Consider the following 17093-nt stretch of genomic DNA (forward strand, 5'->3'; position numbering starts at 1 on the left):
TCTACTGTATATAACTGAGAAAGTGTGCATGTATGTACATGCTTTGCAGTGCTGAAAAAAATTATATTCAAATTCACTCATCAGCATGGGGGCTGCACAATATATTGAAAATCGGCAGTTATCGTGATATCAGTATATGTGATATCCATATCGCAGAGAGTTGTGACATATGCTCTGACATGACTTGCTTACTGAAGGGTTTGTAAGACTCCTTTGACATTATACAAATACACTGCATTTGGGGAAGTAGTAGCTTTCCCTTGAATGTACAGAGGTTGTTTTTGTCTTTCTACAAGTCCAGCCCAAAGTTAATAAATACTACCCATAGGAGTCATCTAAATTCCCCCTATTTTCAGGAATTAATTGCTAATGCTAATCCACACACACACAGCTGGTTTGAAGGTCTCAATGCAAAAATAGATCACTCTGTTCTTTTCTTTTGATTACCGTCCCAACCAGTTGGGTCGTGTCGTATTACATTGCAGTTTTATGGACCTTGCAGCTCAGTCTTTTTGTTCTCTAACTGCAGTGACTCCACAGACAGATGGGACACAAGTGGCCCAACTAACAATTTTTGGTTCCCAAAACGTTCCCCTAACGTTAGTTTTTGGGTTCCAGAACGTCATTTTTCAAGGTTTGTTTTTGGTTAGCCAGGAAAATTTTCCTTACAAAATTAGAATGTTATTTTTAGGTTAGTTTAACGTTCCATTAACATTAGAATAACACTTTATTTTATTAGATGCAGGTTATTCCTGAAATTAACCTAGGGTTATGAAACCCTGCCTGGCATTGTGGTGCCAAACGTGGACACTGTGAAACAAATCAGGGTTAGAATTCTATGACTCGATGCTTTGCAACAGTCAGCAAATGAGAAACTGAAGAGCATGTTCCTCTTAAGACAATCTATTCTTTTACACTGGAAAAAGTTAACCCCGGGTTATTCTAAACCCTGGGCAAATGGAATGTTAACTGTTTCACATTTCACACTGTTCATACTTAACCAGGGGTTATGAGATAACTCTTTATTCATAATCTGATGTTTCACACTGTGCATTCCTAAACCTTAGGTCAGGTTTCTCCAACCCTGCACCTACACACCTTTCTCTAATAATCAAGCAACCCTGAACACCTTTAATTAGCTGTTTAGCTGTGTTTAATTAAGGGTCATAACATTCTAACCCTGGGTTAAATTACTTCTAAATTTCAATTAGGATGTAAGATGCCTTGCTCAAGGGCACCACAGTCACAACCAGCCAGCTGTGAGGCTCGAACCAGCAACTCTCGGGTTAGAAGCTTGAATCTTCCTACAGTGTGAAACGATTCTTTGTGAACAGTCACAGGTAGGGTGACCAGATGAGATTGGCTGAAATTCGGGACGGGGGGGGGGGGGGGTGCAGACATAACGGGGGGGTCATCCAATAATAGTTTTATTTATTAATTTTATTTAATAATAAAAGATAATGAATTTCAAACGGAATCAATCATATTAATATAAGTACATATGCATATAAATAAATTTATATAATACGTATAGTATTTTATACTTTATACAATAATAGTTCATACAATAATAGTTTTCTTTATTTTATAATAAAAATAAGGAATTTCAAACTGAAGTTACTGAACTAATCCTATTTTTATTAATATAAGTACATATGCGTATAAATTTATATAATACGTATAGAAGTATTTTTTTAACAAAGTGCCTTGCCTGCCCTCGACCAATCTGACTCCTTTACGCGAATGACTGTCACTGCCTGCACTTTCAACTGTCCTCGCGGTTGCTGCAACTTTCGCTCTCTTAATCAACTCTATAAAACAAAAAGGTCCTATTGTCTTTGTGCATATAGATGAATAAGATACATTAATAGAAACAATACGTCAGCATATTTCGCGGAGGTTTTAACTGCTGCCAGCACAATGAGAGCCTACAGTATAAAAACAAGATGCTGCAGCCAATGAGCAGCCGGCAGTGGCTGACTGCAGCCAATGGGCAGCCGGCGGTGACTGGCTGCAGCCAATGGGCAGCCGGTGGCGGCTGACTGCAGCCAATGGGCAGCCGGCGGCGGCTGACTGCAGCCAATGGGCAGCTGGCGGGGGCTGGCTGCAGGATGACTTAACCTCCTCGCTCATGTTTTATCAGACAACTACTACTCAAGATTTTGCTTTAGTATAATTTTCGGGGAAATTAAAGCGGGATTCGGATTAAGATTTAGCTTCAGTATGATATTCGGGACAATTAGAGCAGGATTCGGGATTCGGGACAGCAGCTTAGATTTCGGGACTGTCCCGAATTTTTCGGGACGTCTGGTCACCCTAGTCACAGGTCATTTCAACATTTGAGGGAAATGTGAAGATACTATCAAAGGTGATGGAAAGCTCCTAAATTATAGTAAAAAAATCCCAGAAGCCAAGGAATATTATCATAGCGACCTGGTTTTCACTATGTGGAAGCGTGAGACAAATGGTAATTTAAAGTGGTAACATGTTGTTTTAATTCATTCAGTCTGACACAGATTTATTTATCCAATCAAACTGTTTAAGAACCCCTTGAACAGGCGTATTTCTAGCTTCTTCTGTTCACCTTTTTGTTAGAAAATAGTTGTAAATGTGATTACACACAGAACGTGATTTGTTGCAATTATTGTGTATCACAAATCAGAGGTGATTTAAAGAAACAGACTATCAGGTGTGTTCTTTGTGCACACATAGCACGCCTGCTTTGTTGATCTCTGTTTAGTTCATTTGTGGTTTTGGACGCTAGTCTGTCTTGTGAAACTGAAAAACATGCTAGCTCACTGACACCATATTGAGCAGTGTCCCACATTGTCAATGAGCCCATTGTGAGAAGAGAGCAAAGGACTCATGGTTCTGGTCCAGATGCATTGAATAGCTCTATTTATGAGTCTATGTGTGTGCTTGTTTGAGAGAAACAAGTACAAACCCACAGACAGTAAAAGTGCAACTTTAGAGACTTTCGTCCTTGAAATACCCCATACAAACACTAGATTTTTTTACTCTATGACATATTTAAACAGGAAGTTGGGGCATGACATACACTATATTGCCAAAAGTTTTGGGACACCTGCCTTTATATGCACATGAAACTGAATGAGATCCCATTCTTAATCCATAGGGTTTAATATGGAGTTGGCCCACTCTCTGCAGCTATTACAGTTTTATCACTTTCTACAAGGTTTAGGAGTGTGTTTATGGAATTTTTGACCTCCACACCAAACTCGCAACATCCATGTCTTTATGGACTGCTACGGAAAATGAACGTGTCATTTGCGTGACACATGTGAGGCCTTTAAATCCCAAGTCAATTTCGTCTCGATTCCGCACACGCTGATAGGCAGCCGTTTTTAACGGTCCTGTGCTTGTGTTCATGCTCTGTCTAAAGACAGTTAAAGGTTTCTAGTGCGATATGCGGGTAAGGTCGCTGCCTTTATGTCAAACGGGTCAGGTACGGAATTAAATCACTGCTTCTATCAGATAACGGATCGGGTGTTCTTTTAATTCCTGCGGGTGCCCGTTTATCAAGAAGGACCTGTGCAGGATTTGTATTTTTATACCAGGGATTACGTAACTCTTTGGGTCTGTTTACGCTTTTGTTTGAGTCTGTGGAATGGCACACATCCTTTGAGAGCACCTTATGCTATCACTATTCCAGTGTAGACACGGTACAAACTATAGTTTACCGCCTTTGAACATCTGACAAGTAGTTTTTGATGAAGACATGAGAAGACTTGAATTTGGTACGTATACATATAATACACAAGCAAACATAAAGTACATTAAACAGTAAAAATAATACAACCATTGAAACACACAAACAGTGGTCATGTTGATGTAAGTTTGTTTTTATGTTTAGTCATTAAGGTCTTTGGATTACAATTTTACAGTAGCAATTAATAATTTCTTGTAATATTTTATTTAATAGTAAAATTCTAGTTATTTTGAGTAATTTAAAGACCCATCTCCTATCTCTGAGCAGTTATAAGGTTCTCACAAAAGAGAAAGAGCTTCAGGCTTTAAACCTTGTGCCAAATAGATTAGTCAATAACTTCAGGTGATCAAAGCATTACAACAATAAGTGGGTGTGTAGTGGTGAGGTCAGTGTGGTAATGCATTTTTGAAATGCAACGTTAACTGTGTTACTTGTGTTAACTGCATCAGTTTATCGTCCATTTTCAGCACCAATATAAAAGCTTTTTCCTACTACAGAAAAAGGAATGGTCATTTATTTATTATTTTATTTAGTTTCCTTATTCTTTTTTGTGCCGTTATCTCTGGAACAAAACTTTATTTCTCAACTATATGAAGCTATAACCAGGGCCAGCTGCCACACTGATGGTATGAAACTCTGGCCAGCAGTCACCATAGGAATCTTTACCCATGATATTTAAACTAGAACTATAATAATACAATGTATGTGGGTCAAAGACGAAAAGGGGGTTTAAAGCATAAAAAAAATAAAAGTGTAAAAGAGCTTTAAATTTAGTCTTTTTCACATACATTAGAATATGTCCTGTTTAACTATATGTTTTTCTGAGCAAAAAATAATTACTACCATACATTTTTACTGGAATTGTACAGAAGACACCAACTAAAATGTCATTCAGTGTAACAATATTTTTATGCAAAAAAATATTATCAGACATTTTTAGAAAAACTATTATTTGATGACACATTACAAGACTCTATTTATAGATCACAGTGCAGACACCAAATACTAACTATTTGTCATTTTAAAGCATTTTACTTCGCCAATATCCTTTAAACCATTAGGTTTTACCCATTTGTCAGCAAGAAGTTTTTGTAAGGAAGTGAAAATCAATTCAAATCAAATAAAATTTTTGAAGGATCACACATTATTATACATATTTTAATATGTACAGCTCAGAATAAGTATATTGTTTAATTTCTACATAAATATATGTGTTACACCGAATGACCATGGTTTGTTACACTGAATGACATTTTTGACAAAAATAGTGTCATTGTTTCCATTATTGCAATGTTTTGAATATTATTCTGTATCATTTTATTCCTTAACAAATCACAGAAGTAGATGCTGAAATTAATAATCATTTTTATTCCATAATGCATATCATATTCGTAAAAATTAACTGAACAGGTGGTAATACTGTATAATAAGATCCAGAACTGCCCTTATACGTTTAGCTTTTGCCCTGTGTTTTCTTTGATTTTCCCGCCATTGCTTTCGCCTCTTCTCAGCTGCAGCATCTGATAAATTCCTGATTGACAGGTGATCAGGATTTGCAGCCAAGGCAGCTTGCTTTCTTCTCTGGTTGCTGAAATACAGATTCCATGTAATTATTGACATAAAATTATTGACAGATCTATATAAAACGTGTTATTAATTAAAAATACTTTCTGTTTGGCAACATAAATGACATGTTATCAGGATTTGTATTATGGGCGGAGAATCCCCTCAGTGGCCTCTCTTAAAGGGATAGTTCACCCAAAAATGAAAATTCTGTCATCATTTACTCACTCTCGTGTTGTTTCAAACCCGCATAAATGGAAGGAAGATATTTTGAGAAATGTTTGTAACCAAACCTTTTGTGGACCCCATACTATGATACTAAAAATAATACTATGGAAGTAAATGGGGTCCACGAACGGTTTGGTTACAAACATTACTCAAAATATCTTCCTTTGTGTTTATCAGAACAAAAAAAATCATACAGGTTTTTACCAACATGAGAGTGAGTGAATAATGACCAAATTTTCATTTTTGGGTGAACTATCCCTTTAACTTGTGGTATAGGTAGGGTGGAGTTTCTATCTAAAAACAGCAGTAAACTATTATTCTGTAGGGCTAGGCTTGGACACAAATTTCACGATTTGATTCAATTTCAAATCAATTTGATATTGATTAACATCATCTGAAAACAGCATAGACTGAAAGATTGATTATTGGGATTTACAAATCACTATTGTTTCTTCAAAATTAGAATATTTGATCGAGAAATCTATCTTTTAAACCCAGCCCTATTATTTTTAATTGCACTCCTCAATACTTTTCTCGTCTCCTTGCTAAATGCATTGCCCTAGCTACTGGGTCTGCATTAACTTTCTGCCAGTGCCTAGAAACTTTCTCTTTGTTTGTGGGCATCTAAAAGAAATCAGTGCCAAAACGACAAAAATACATTAAAACATTAATATTGATAAAGTTTGATATATTTTTTTGTGCTAAACATCCCTCATTTATCTGAAATAGAAATAAAATGCTAAAAATGTTATCTAAACAGTGCCACTATCATTCAGTGTTATGGATGACACTGTGGTGTAACATACAATTTGCATTACACCGAATGACAAAACATTACCCTGAATGACAAAACTTTTACTTAAGCTAATATTAGAAGTTAACAACTAGATACCTATATCAAACAGTGAACTTGACCAGAAATGTTTATCATCATTATTCACAACATCTACTTATTTTTCAAAAAATCTATCAATAAAAGTGTTTTTTTGCATTTCACTGAATGACAGTCGTTTTTGTAACTCAAGATACCACACTATGAAAAGGTGAAATTATCAAATAATTAAGGGCAATAAACTTACCTTGCTGAATCACCACATGGTCTTCAGGGGGTCTTTTGATAATGTCACAGACTGCTTGATGACTATTGTTTGTTTATTTAATTTCAAAATGGTTTCCTGATCCCGTTACACTGAATGACCTCTGACAAACTGCATATTCGGGACAAAAGTCCCCTAGTTGTTTCAATATTTAACGAAAAAAATAACACATAGTCCTATTAATATAAAACAGCCAATACTTATGTGAACATGCCAAGGAAGAAAATATTTTTTTAACATGGTATTTTATACGTTTATTTAAAAATCTATTAGTGAAATCATAGTCCGGACCATTACGCTGAATGACGATTTTACACTTTGGATCATTATTAAACTCATATTTGGTCATTGTATTTTCACAAAAGTTATTTGAAACATAAAAGTAGACATTTTACTTTCATTTTATAGGTGTTTTTTGTATGTAAAATCACTTTTGTAAATTATATTTGATGCGGACACCAAAATGGTGACGTCTCGTCTTTGACCCATGTGTCAATCTGCCCAAAAACATGGTTAATGTAATTTTACTATAATAAAACCATAGTTAATTTTCAAATTTCTAAAAGCAGAGGCTGATCGGGTCAGGCTATAAAAAGTCAATCACACTGCATGGGTCCTGTTACAAAATAACAGAATAATGAAAAGAGCTGTATATTTCTGCATACCTGGTGTGGGTAGGTCTTGTAGTGATGCTGTTGATTTGTTTTGATATTGTGTGATGTGGTTTTTACTTTTATAAATACAACTACACTTGTAATGTGGCTAAGTATGAAATTGTCCAAAATGTCTTAGTATGATGAAGCAATAAGAGTTCCTTTCACTGGAACTAAGGGGCTAAGCCTAACCCCTGAAAAACAACCCTCCACCATAATCCCCTCTCCACCAAACTTTTCACTTGACACAATGCTGTTAGGCAAGTACCGTTCTCCTGGCAACCGCCAAACCCAGACCTGTCCATCGAATTGCCAGACAGAGAAGCGTGATTCGTCGCTCCAGAGAACACATCTTCACTACTCTAGAGTCCAGTGGCGGCGTGCTTTACACCACTGTATTTTTTACACGCTTTGGCAACCCCAGTTTAATTTCCGACCCAAGGCAGGGCTCCAGACTAACTTTTTTCACTAGGAGCACAGCACAGTAGCCCCCAACTGAAAATTTTAGGGGCACACACCATAAACCAACATTCTAACCAAATATTCACATTTCTACTAATTTTCACTGTATTACTAATAAATACTCTGATGATAGATGCAGAAAGTACAATGTGCTATTTCAAATTCAGTGTCACATTACAAAAAACGTCAAATGCGACTAGTTGTAAAATTCAGTGGCACACACTCTAATTTTGGTGGCAAAATGCCTCCATTTGTGGCAGTCTGGAGCCCTGCAAGGTCCTTTGCCGATCCGGTATGCCTCTCGATACCCTGTACATTCCTGTCTCCTAATAACATACTGTCTGTCAAATAAAAGCCATGTTGGAACAGGAAGGGGCCATCCCCAAAGGCAAAATTAACAAAAAAAAGAAAGAAAAAAGAAGAAAATACTGTAAATAGTGAATACTTGTTGCATCATTCATATGAATATGTCATTTGTTTTACAGTACAATTGCAATAAGAATAAATATAATTTCAAAATGTAATAAAACTGTGTTATTTATAATAATATACTATGCAAAAAGTAACATTATTACATGGTGCTCTAAAATGCTTGATTCTTTTTGGCGTCACATCATGCTTAACAATGCCCCATACCAGTTCTAAAACTCTGTGTAAACCACTGCTTCTTGGGGCTTATTGCTTTATTATGTCATGTGCTTTGCGTGAGCTTTACAAAACAATCATGTTATATATGGTCAAACTTGAGTATATTGTAATGTGTATGCATGAGCAACCATTAAACCAAAAGCCAATAAAGTTTTAAAAAATGTACAATTTTAATAAATTTGAAGATAATGTGATCATCCACCACTGTTAGTATATGTAGATGTTCCGGATTTTTATGATGCTGTGCTCATCAGTGTGTTATCTGACTTATAGACTGATTGTGTGTTTGAAACCTAAATATGGTCTGTAATGATGTGGGTGATGTCAGATTCACAGCTTCCAAATGCAAATGCCATACATAAAATCAACTGCAGACCTTTAACATCCTTGATTTATCAGGAAATTATTATTTTTTTAAAATCACATCCGTAAAATTGCTTTTAAGTCCGCTGTTCCATTACTTTTGGCCTCTTTCAAAAGGGGGAGTTACATATTAAACGGATGTAATTCCTATACCCTTCATCCAATTTGGATGTGAATATGACTGTAACTGGAATACATTTTGGTAAACAACTAAAATATCACAAAGGTCCTCTGTTCCAAAACTCATGAAGTGCAGTGTGCACTGTATAATCCAAATAAAACACTATGTCTTAGTTATTTTTGAATAACTCTGCTTGTGTTTTGCTGAACAAGTTATATCCCTCTGGGATGGCATGAGGATGAGTAAATAAAAACATCTTTGAACTGTTTTTTAAGACACTGTCTATACATAGTGAGCAGATGAGTGTTAAAGTTTACAAAATCTTTATTCAATTCAATTGAAATCACATAATTGGTCAATGTTAACATTACAATTATGTTCAGTGCTCTGATCATCTGTCTTGTTTTCTTGATGATATGTCAGCAGAAAGCAGCACAGGGTTTCCTGACAGGCTGTCGTTAATGGAGGTACGCCTCCAAGCACAGGAAGATGAAATAACGCTACTGAAGTCCTCACTGGCCGATGCCTTACGCAAGCTACGCCTTCATGATCAACAGATACCCCTGCTAAAACAGCAGTTGATTGCTGGTAAGAGCAATGTTTATTAATTGAGTGTGCTACGATTTAGATGCATCAAGTATATAAAGGTACTGCAAGATATTTGCTAACCACAGGGTTCCCAAGGGTCCTTGAAATTCTTGAAAGTTTGTGAATCTGGGGGAAAAAATTCAAGGCCCTGGGAGGTTTTTAAAAATATACATAGATAGATGTCATTGAAAGTGCTTGAATCTGTTTTATGCAATCCATATAATTCCCTGTGTTGTAGTGTAGGATATTATAAAATTTCTAGCCTTTTAAAGCAACACCAAAGAGTTTTTTTTACCTTAAAATAACGCTTCCAAAACAGTTTCAGTCGTTCATCCACTCTAAACAGGGTGAACAGCACTTTCACATTCGCTTGGCAGCCCTCTATCGGCCAAAACCGCACTAAAGAAGTTTCCAACCGTCGGGTAGTGGTCCTGTAGTCCGAGTGAAAACTACAAAAACTTGCTTTACGGCAGACCTACAATCCAATCAGAGCCAGCTATGCCTAGTATTTATGACAGTGGGTAATGGACAATTACGCTTCTAACCTGTAGGGGGAGCAAAGAGCCAAAACTCTTTGGTGTTGCTTTAAGCACACATGCTACACTGTTAGTTTTAAATACTTATCTTCTGTATGCGTATGTTGATTCATACCAAAAAATTGCATAGTTGGTTTGACACATGAAAACGCCTCGGGTTACGTATGTAACTGTTGTTCCTCTCCCATTCTTCCTGCATCCCTGTAACATCGTCTTTGGCAGTATTTCAGATAGCGATATATTTCCTGACTCTTGCGTCACCCTGTCTTTGTCGTTAAGCCTCACCATTGGTTAAATTTGATATACACATTCAGACGCACATTACCCCTGAAAGCCTCCCCAAAGTTAAACAGCAGTGACGCAGCACGAGTTCCCTCGAAAGGGAACTGTTACACTGTATCTTAAAAGGTAACATGATGTTACCTTGCTCTTACTTGAAATGTGTCCCCACATTTAGTCCTTGAATTTGAGTGTATGTGACCTGGAAAGTCCTTGAAAGGTCCTTAAATTTGAAGTTAACTAAGGTGTGGGAACCCTGCAACCAGTTTTATTGCATGTTATATTCCAGCAATAAGTGATCAGTGTCTCTATTACTTTAGTAAGGTTTATCGTATTTTTGTTTGTTCCAGTACATAAACGCTGTACCCAACGATTTTGTGTATCACTGCGCAACACCATGAGCACCTTTAATGACATATATGAAAACATAAACATATATGAAACATTTTGTTGCTGTTGTTAACAGTTGGTCATGGACATAAAAACGAGAATAGGATAGGGCCTAAAACTGATCCTTGTGGTACGCCGTATTTAACCGGGGAGTGATATGACTCTTCCTCATTTACATAAACAAAGTGATATCGTTTGGTTAGATACGATCTAAATAGATTTATGTAAATGTTTGTTTGTGTGTAACACTAGTGAACCCTGCTGCAGCCCGAGTGTTGAATCAGCCCTGTTATGTGGATGGGTTGTCAAAATGCAGACTGTCTACAAGCTCCCTTGATGGAATTCACCACCTATCCAACAGGTACTGAGTATTGTGGGTGGTGTTGTGGGTAGATTGGGTAATGCTGCAGTTTCCTATCCAAAATTGTTGTGTGCATAGTTATATAAACCATCACATGTAAAGCTAAAATTAAATTTTAGTTACTGAATGGGCTGTAGAATTGATGCTTAATGCTTTTGAAAAGAAGTTTCAAAAGTTTTCCCAATCGAGAGAATGGGATATGCACAGAAAAAAAAAATTTTTATTTCTAAATACAGAGAAAAATGTCTTTAGTACCTCAGTTTTCTTATTTGTTTGGTTTGACTATTCAAATTAGGTTTACTAAAGGTCTGTGACATTTTGTTGGATGGTCTAGTAATTAAAGAATTTGCAAGTTGACAAGTTGGACGGGATGAACCATTTGTTACCTTTCATTACCTATCACCATTGTACAAGCAGTATAGCACGTCATTTATTTGGTTTAAAAATTAAAAAAATTATTAAGAGGAAGAGTTAGAATAAAAATGTATATTCTGTACTCTTGATTCCAAACCTATATGATTTTACTTCAGTCTTGAAACACAAACCAAGATATTTTGCAGGATAACTCCTTTCAATTGCTCAAATGTCCTACTATAGCTTTGTACCTATTTAAATTTATGTTTAATTTCAGATATTGGATGCAAAGTGTATTGCTCCAGGTTTGATGTCAGTGTTGTCATACATTATTAGGACTCACATCTTGATGCCATAGTATTTGAACCGAATAAGATTTGAGAGTCTGTTTCTGAAACAAAGCTGTCATAGTGCTTCAAAAACTTGGTATTTATGGTCTTAGCTCCCGTTATTAAAAAAACCTTTATGTTAAATATCTTTTTTGTATTCCAAGAAGAAAAAAGTCAAATGGGTTTGGAACGTGAATAAATGACAACAGTTATTTTATTTTCAGGCAAACTGTCCTGTTATTAGTAACTGTATTGTCAACATGAATGTCAAACAGCATTCTGAGACAACCTTTACCTGTTTTGTTTGTGTATCTGTAGCCATAACTCATTCACAGCTGAAAATGGGGAGGGCGGGGCTAAAACCATTTCCAACCACAAACCGAGCACTAGTGACAGGTGTATACAGACCGAGCCGTGGATCCCAAATTACGAAACTGCTCCACTGGCCCTAACACGGGACATGAAGAGTCTGTCCCTTGAGGATGCCTTACCTGAAGTCACGCCCTTTACAGAGGATCCCTTGACCAAGCTCCACAGAGAAGAGGAAGACATTGATGAAGATGAGAGAGAGAAGGACCAGACGTGGAGCTCGGTGGTAGAAGATACCATCCAGCCCACCACAGTCAGAACCCTCCAGCAACAACAGAGCAAAGGCAGTGAGGACAGCCAGGGTTCAGGCCCTCACACCCCAACGTCCTCCTCTCCAGCACCCCCAAGAGAGACAACAACCAGCCCACATGGAGGTCCTCTTTCCCCCATCCAGGAGGGCGAGAAACAGCTGTGCGTTGATCCCCACACATGGATTCAAGCATTGGCTGGCTTCTTAAATTGAATGCCTCTGGTCTTGAATCTAACTCATACACTAATGCTTGCATTGCTGCAAAAACCAAAGTTACAACTTGTTGAGCTGGTTCCTGGCACCCAGATTAGTATTTATGTATAGAACAGCATTAGTGGATTGTCAAGTAATAAATTAGATCATGTTTTGTAGATAAGATTTTTGGATCCTACGGTATATGTGTATATAGTGTATGATTTAGTTTGGAGCTTGTTCACATAAATCACTAATTCGACTTCTTTAATATCTCAGTGGTGTCTACTAGACAGAAGTGCAATTGAATGGAGATAAAACAGGGAGACTATTGCCTAAAAGCCTTCTGCTTCTCAGATTTGTCTCTAGAGAAAAACAGCCTAGGCTAGTAATCTTACGTGTGTCACAAGTGTTGTGCTTAGATGTGTCAAGTTGCAAGAGATTTTAATATGAAGTTTTAATTATTTTAAGGCCAAAATTTCTAAGCAATGCAGTCTTGATTAACTTTATAGCTCTGTATTTTTTCCTTGCATGAAAATATTTTGTCCTCAATCATTTGTTTGCATTTTTAGTTGTTGAGGAACTTCTTGGCATCTAAACATCTGGAATGGAGTTGATACATAAAGCATAATTATTATAGTTTTGTTTTGTTATTGATTTACGTAGGTGTCACATTGTTAGGTTTTGTATTGCACAAGTGATCTTAAAGATGATGCATTTGATTCATGATGTGCTTCTGGCATTGATTCAACTCTTAAAGAAAACACTTTCATAGCTTTTATGCTTGTCACTTTGTCAGTGTCTGGATGCAGTTCATTATATTCCTCTTTGGAAATGGATTGCAATTTGTCTTGGCACATCTGTGTGTTGTGGAAAATTTAGCATTGACTTTTTAATAGAAAAGAGAGGTCGGCAGTGAAAAGAACAAGTTTGTACAGTTAAAAATGTTGACAGGTCAGTATCCATGTCGCTTATTATGGTTGCGAGAAACATAGAGCAGAATTCTGTGGTAAATAAAGGGAGCAATAAATTGTGTCATCAAGGCAGTCTGAACCCCCTTAAGGTAAATACTGAACAAGTGAGATAATTTCTAGATCTGATAAGCTGTTGGTGTGACAGGAATGTCTGAAAACTTATGAAAATATCTCTTAGGAAACTTGTTTGTAACTTGGTTTTGCAAAAACACAAAAACTCATGATTCACACTGGGTGCACTGAAATCATACTAACCAATCTAAAATCTTACTTGGAGATAGAGATAGTTCACCCACAAAATCAGAATTGTGTCTTTATTTAATAACCTCATCTCATTTTAAACTTGATAATAATATATAATATATATATTTAAGCATTTTGTGGAACAAATTTAAATTTGAAACAACATGAGGTTATGTAAAAAGACAACATTTTCACTTCCTGGTGAACTGTCTCTTTAGCATGAAGCAAAACTATTTTGATCCAATCACTGATTTGACTGCATGCATACTTCTGGTGTTATTTCTGTGGTTGCAAGTGTCTCTGTAACTTCTGTATCTTTTAACTGTATGTTTGGGTGTTTTTGTATAGATTTGTAGAGATAAAGCAGAAAGAGAGTTTGAAATCTAAAGCCATGTTCAACCAGTGACAGTGTCCAAGGAGTACAGTGTTTAAAAATGTCTTGTTAAAATGTTACATAGAATCGTTGAGTATCATATATGAAACCATGCTTGACTTATTTTGATTTCACCATCTGATGGACAAATGTTTAATAGTGATGACTGAAAAGCTGCAATCCATAACGTTTGCTTCTATATCGTTATCTCTATGTTTGACACCTAAAATAACAGGGACCATGTTTATTTTTACATTACCCGCTAAATCGTACATGACGGCTCAAATTATAAATGAATATAATAAACTTTTTGTTGTGAATCGGTGTAAGAATTACGAGATGGTTTTTGGGGGGGGGGTCCATCCGTCTCCATTGACTTTGTATTGCGAGAGGCCGCCTCCTTGTCATTTCTGGCTTATAACAAGAAATGAAGCAGAATAATGCCCAAAAGCTGCTGTGTGACAGGATGTACAGCTAATAAGCCAAATATACGTTTTTATAAGCTGTCGACCCCAAAAAATTTGCGTTTAATGACATAAAAGTGGATACAGGCAACTTTTCATAGTACTACTGTTATTAGAAGCCACCTCTGCTTCACCCATGTCCCGCCTCTTAAGCAATTATCGGTTATCCGTGAGTTATGCGCAGTGACAAAATGGTGACGGGAGGCACTGCCTACTATTGGCTTCAAAAAAGCTCTTCACAAACCTATGGGTGATGTCACAGACACTACGTCTATGGTTTAAACCCTATTTACTGCCAGTTTATTGAAAGCTTCATTGCTATTATAACATAAGATTTTGAATTGAGGCATGGGCTAGTGCTAATATGTACTAGACAGATCGGCATTTTACATTTGACACAATACTGCATAACATTGGTGAAAAAATAAGAACATTATAGACAATATTTAACTTATTTTCTGTCTTACCTTTTCATAGATTTCTGATTTTTCTGATTCATACTTTACATGTCTGTCTGCATGTTTGTTTGATTTTGGATGATTATGGTGGTGGGTTTGATCATGTGGGTGCATTTGCGAGCCTAAATATTTCTAAACATGACAGTGTGCTTGCCTATCTAATCAAGCTAAGCCTGTTTTATTTAAATTCCTGTCTGGCATGGTCTCTCTACAAGTCTGACCACATGTTGCATGCAGTAACTGACTGCTGTTTGTTTCTCTTCCTGGGATCAGGGTAAGGAGAAATAGTGAGAGGCTAACTAAAGACCCCCAAGACAAGACCAAACAGCGACTTTCTAAGAAAGCAGCCTCATCTACAAACTTGCTTACTCGTTCTCCAAGTCTGGAGAGGTGAGTCAAACTCGTTACAGGGTTTATCAGGTGTATTCGTACATGACATTATGCTTCATATATTGGCCTTCAGTTAAAATCCACACAAACTGTGGAATAAGACTGATGCTGTCAATAGATATAAAGTTATAACTGTGAAACATTGCTGATCTAACCTCATTTTATGGCATACATTTTTAAATGTGGCTTTTATTTTCTTTAACCCTTTCATTTGTTGTTGTGTTTTTATTCTATAGCCGGGCAAAAGACCTTATCTCCAGTGCAGGTAATAAGGCATCTTTCTCTTCATTCCTCACTGCTGATCATTTCTTATTTAAGCTGATTTAATCAGCCAATGGAACATTAGGCCCTAACGTTTAGGCCCTCTTTTCATTGTACCCAATAATTTAAATACCGCAGATATCCATACTGGGCTTCCTTTATCAAAGGGAGGGACAATGTTTCCGGTTGTCCTCTCCCGACAACAGCCCTACCTTGGGGTGTGTTTGATAACTAGAAAGCTTCTCATAGGTTTGGGAAAACTGGCTTTTATTTCCTTTATAAAACACACCTATTATGTAGCCATTGTCTGTTAAGTTGCCTGACATGGCTCCAAAACAAATATTCCACATAATACGTAATTAACAACGGTTCACTTCCGCGATTTGCTACAATTGCACTCACATCAGCAGCGAACCGTTCTGGAGTTCACATGAACCGGACCCCAGACCACCATTTTTAAGCGGACTCGAGTACATGGGTGCGCACCCGAGTTCGGAAGACGGCGTTCACATCATCCAAATGTAGCGAACTCTGACGTCAATCGAACCTGGGTGCGCACCAAAAGTGCTAATGTGAAAGTCACCTTAGATCTTTCAGGTGTGTAGCGAAACGAGTATAATTTTTGCCAAATAAAAAAAGTACTTTTTAACCACAATTTCTTGTCTTGCACTAGCCGTGAGACGCACCAGCATAATCTCGTGAAGAGGTAATACGATACATATGTAAAACGCACACTTACGGACCATTTTAAACAATAAACTGACACAAAGACATTAATTAGTATCATTCCACAAAGTCGGAACGGTTATCTTTCTCCACACTTGTAAACACTGGAGCGGTAGTTTGCATACGTCATGCAAAAATCTTGGATGACCTTTTTTTATGAAAGGAATATTCCTTTGAATAATACTTACAAAGGTGAAAGAGGATATTTATTTATTAATTTATGAGAGGGTGAACAAAGTAACTGTATTTTGTAAAATCGCAGACTTTAAAGTGAGAGTGCAGCCTTTTCGTTTTAAAACTATTTATTATTTTTAACAGGTCTTTCTACAATGTAAAGTAACTGTAAATGTAACTATTTATTAACTTTTGAACCATAATTATAGCAACATTAGTGCCCTCGTGTCTAGTTTTATTACATTTATTTTGCATGCTCACATGCCCCAGTAGGACACCTAAAAAGGCTTGTGCTCACATTGGAAAGTTGCTCTGTTTGGTTAAGGAAACCACACTGTCCTGAGTTTTCTGACGAGAATGATGGATGTCGTTTTCCTATTCCTTGATATCGGTGCCAGAAATTCATGGCAAAAGCTATTTTTCTGGCTCTGCCTGGTTGTTTCATCTGTTCATAATGATTTATTACAATTTTTGGCTTGAAAATGATTAGCTTTTATCTGATATATCATGACAGCTC

The 17093-nt window shown here is 36.7% G+C and overlaps 1 protein-coding gene across 2 annotated transcripts in view; it reads left to right on the top strand.

Moving 5' to 3' along the window:
- The window catches only part of eml3 (EMAP like 3), a 48289-nt gene that overhangs the window by 19129 nt on the left and 12067 nt on the right, over positions 1 to 17093 (top strand). The window contains exons 2-6 of one of the 2 annotated variants that reach the window (XM_073859815.1): positions 9272 to 9453; positions 10911 to 11019; positions 12021 to 12482; positions 15299 to 15415; positions 15652 to 15680. In XM_073859815.1, the coding sequence (XP_073715916.1) occupies positions 9272 to 9453; positions 10911 to 11019; positions 12021 to 12482; positions 15299 to 15415; positions 15652 to 15680 (899 nt within the window). The remainder of the gene's footprint in view (positions 1 to 9271; positions 9454 to 10910; positions 11020 to 12020; positions 12483 to 15298; positions 15416 to 15651; positions 15681 to 17093) is intronic. The other variant, XM_073859816.1, reaches the window with a different exon arrangement.

The sequence above is a fragment of the Misgurnus anguillicaudatus genome, chromosome 21 (genome assembly GCF_027580225.2).
Source record: "Misgurnus anguillicaudatus chromosome 21, ASM2758022v2, whole genome shotgun sequence".
NCBI classification, from domain to species: Eukaryota; Metazoa; Chordata; class Actinopteri; order Cypriniformes; family Cobitidae; genus Misgurnus; species Misgurnus anguillicaudatus.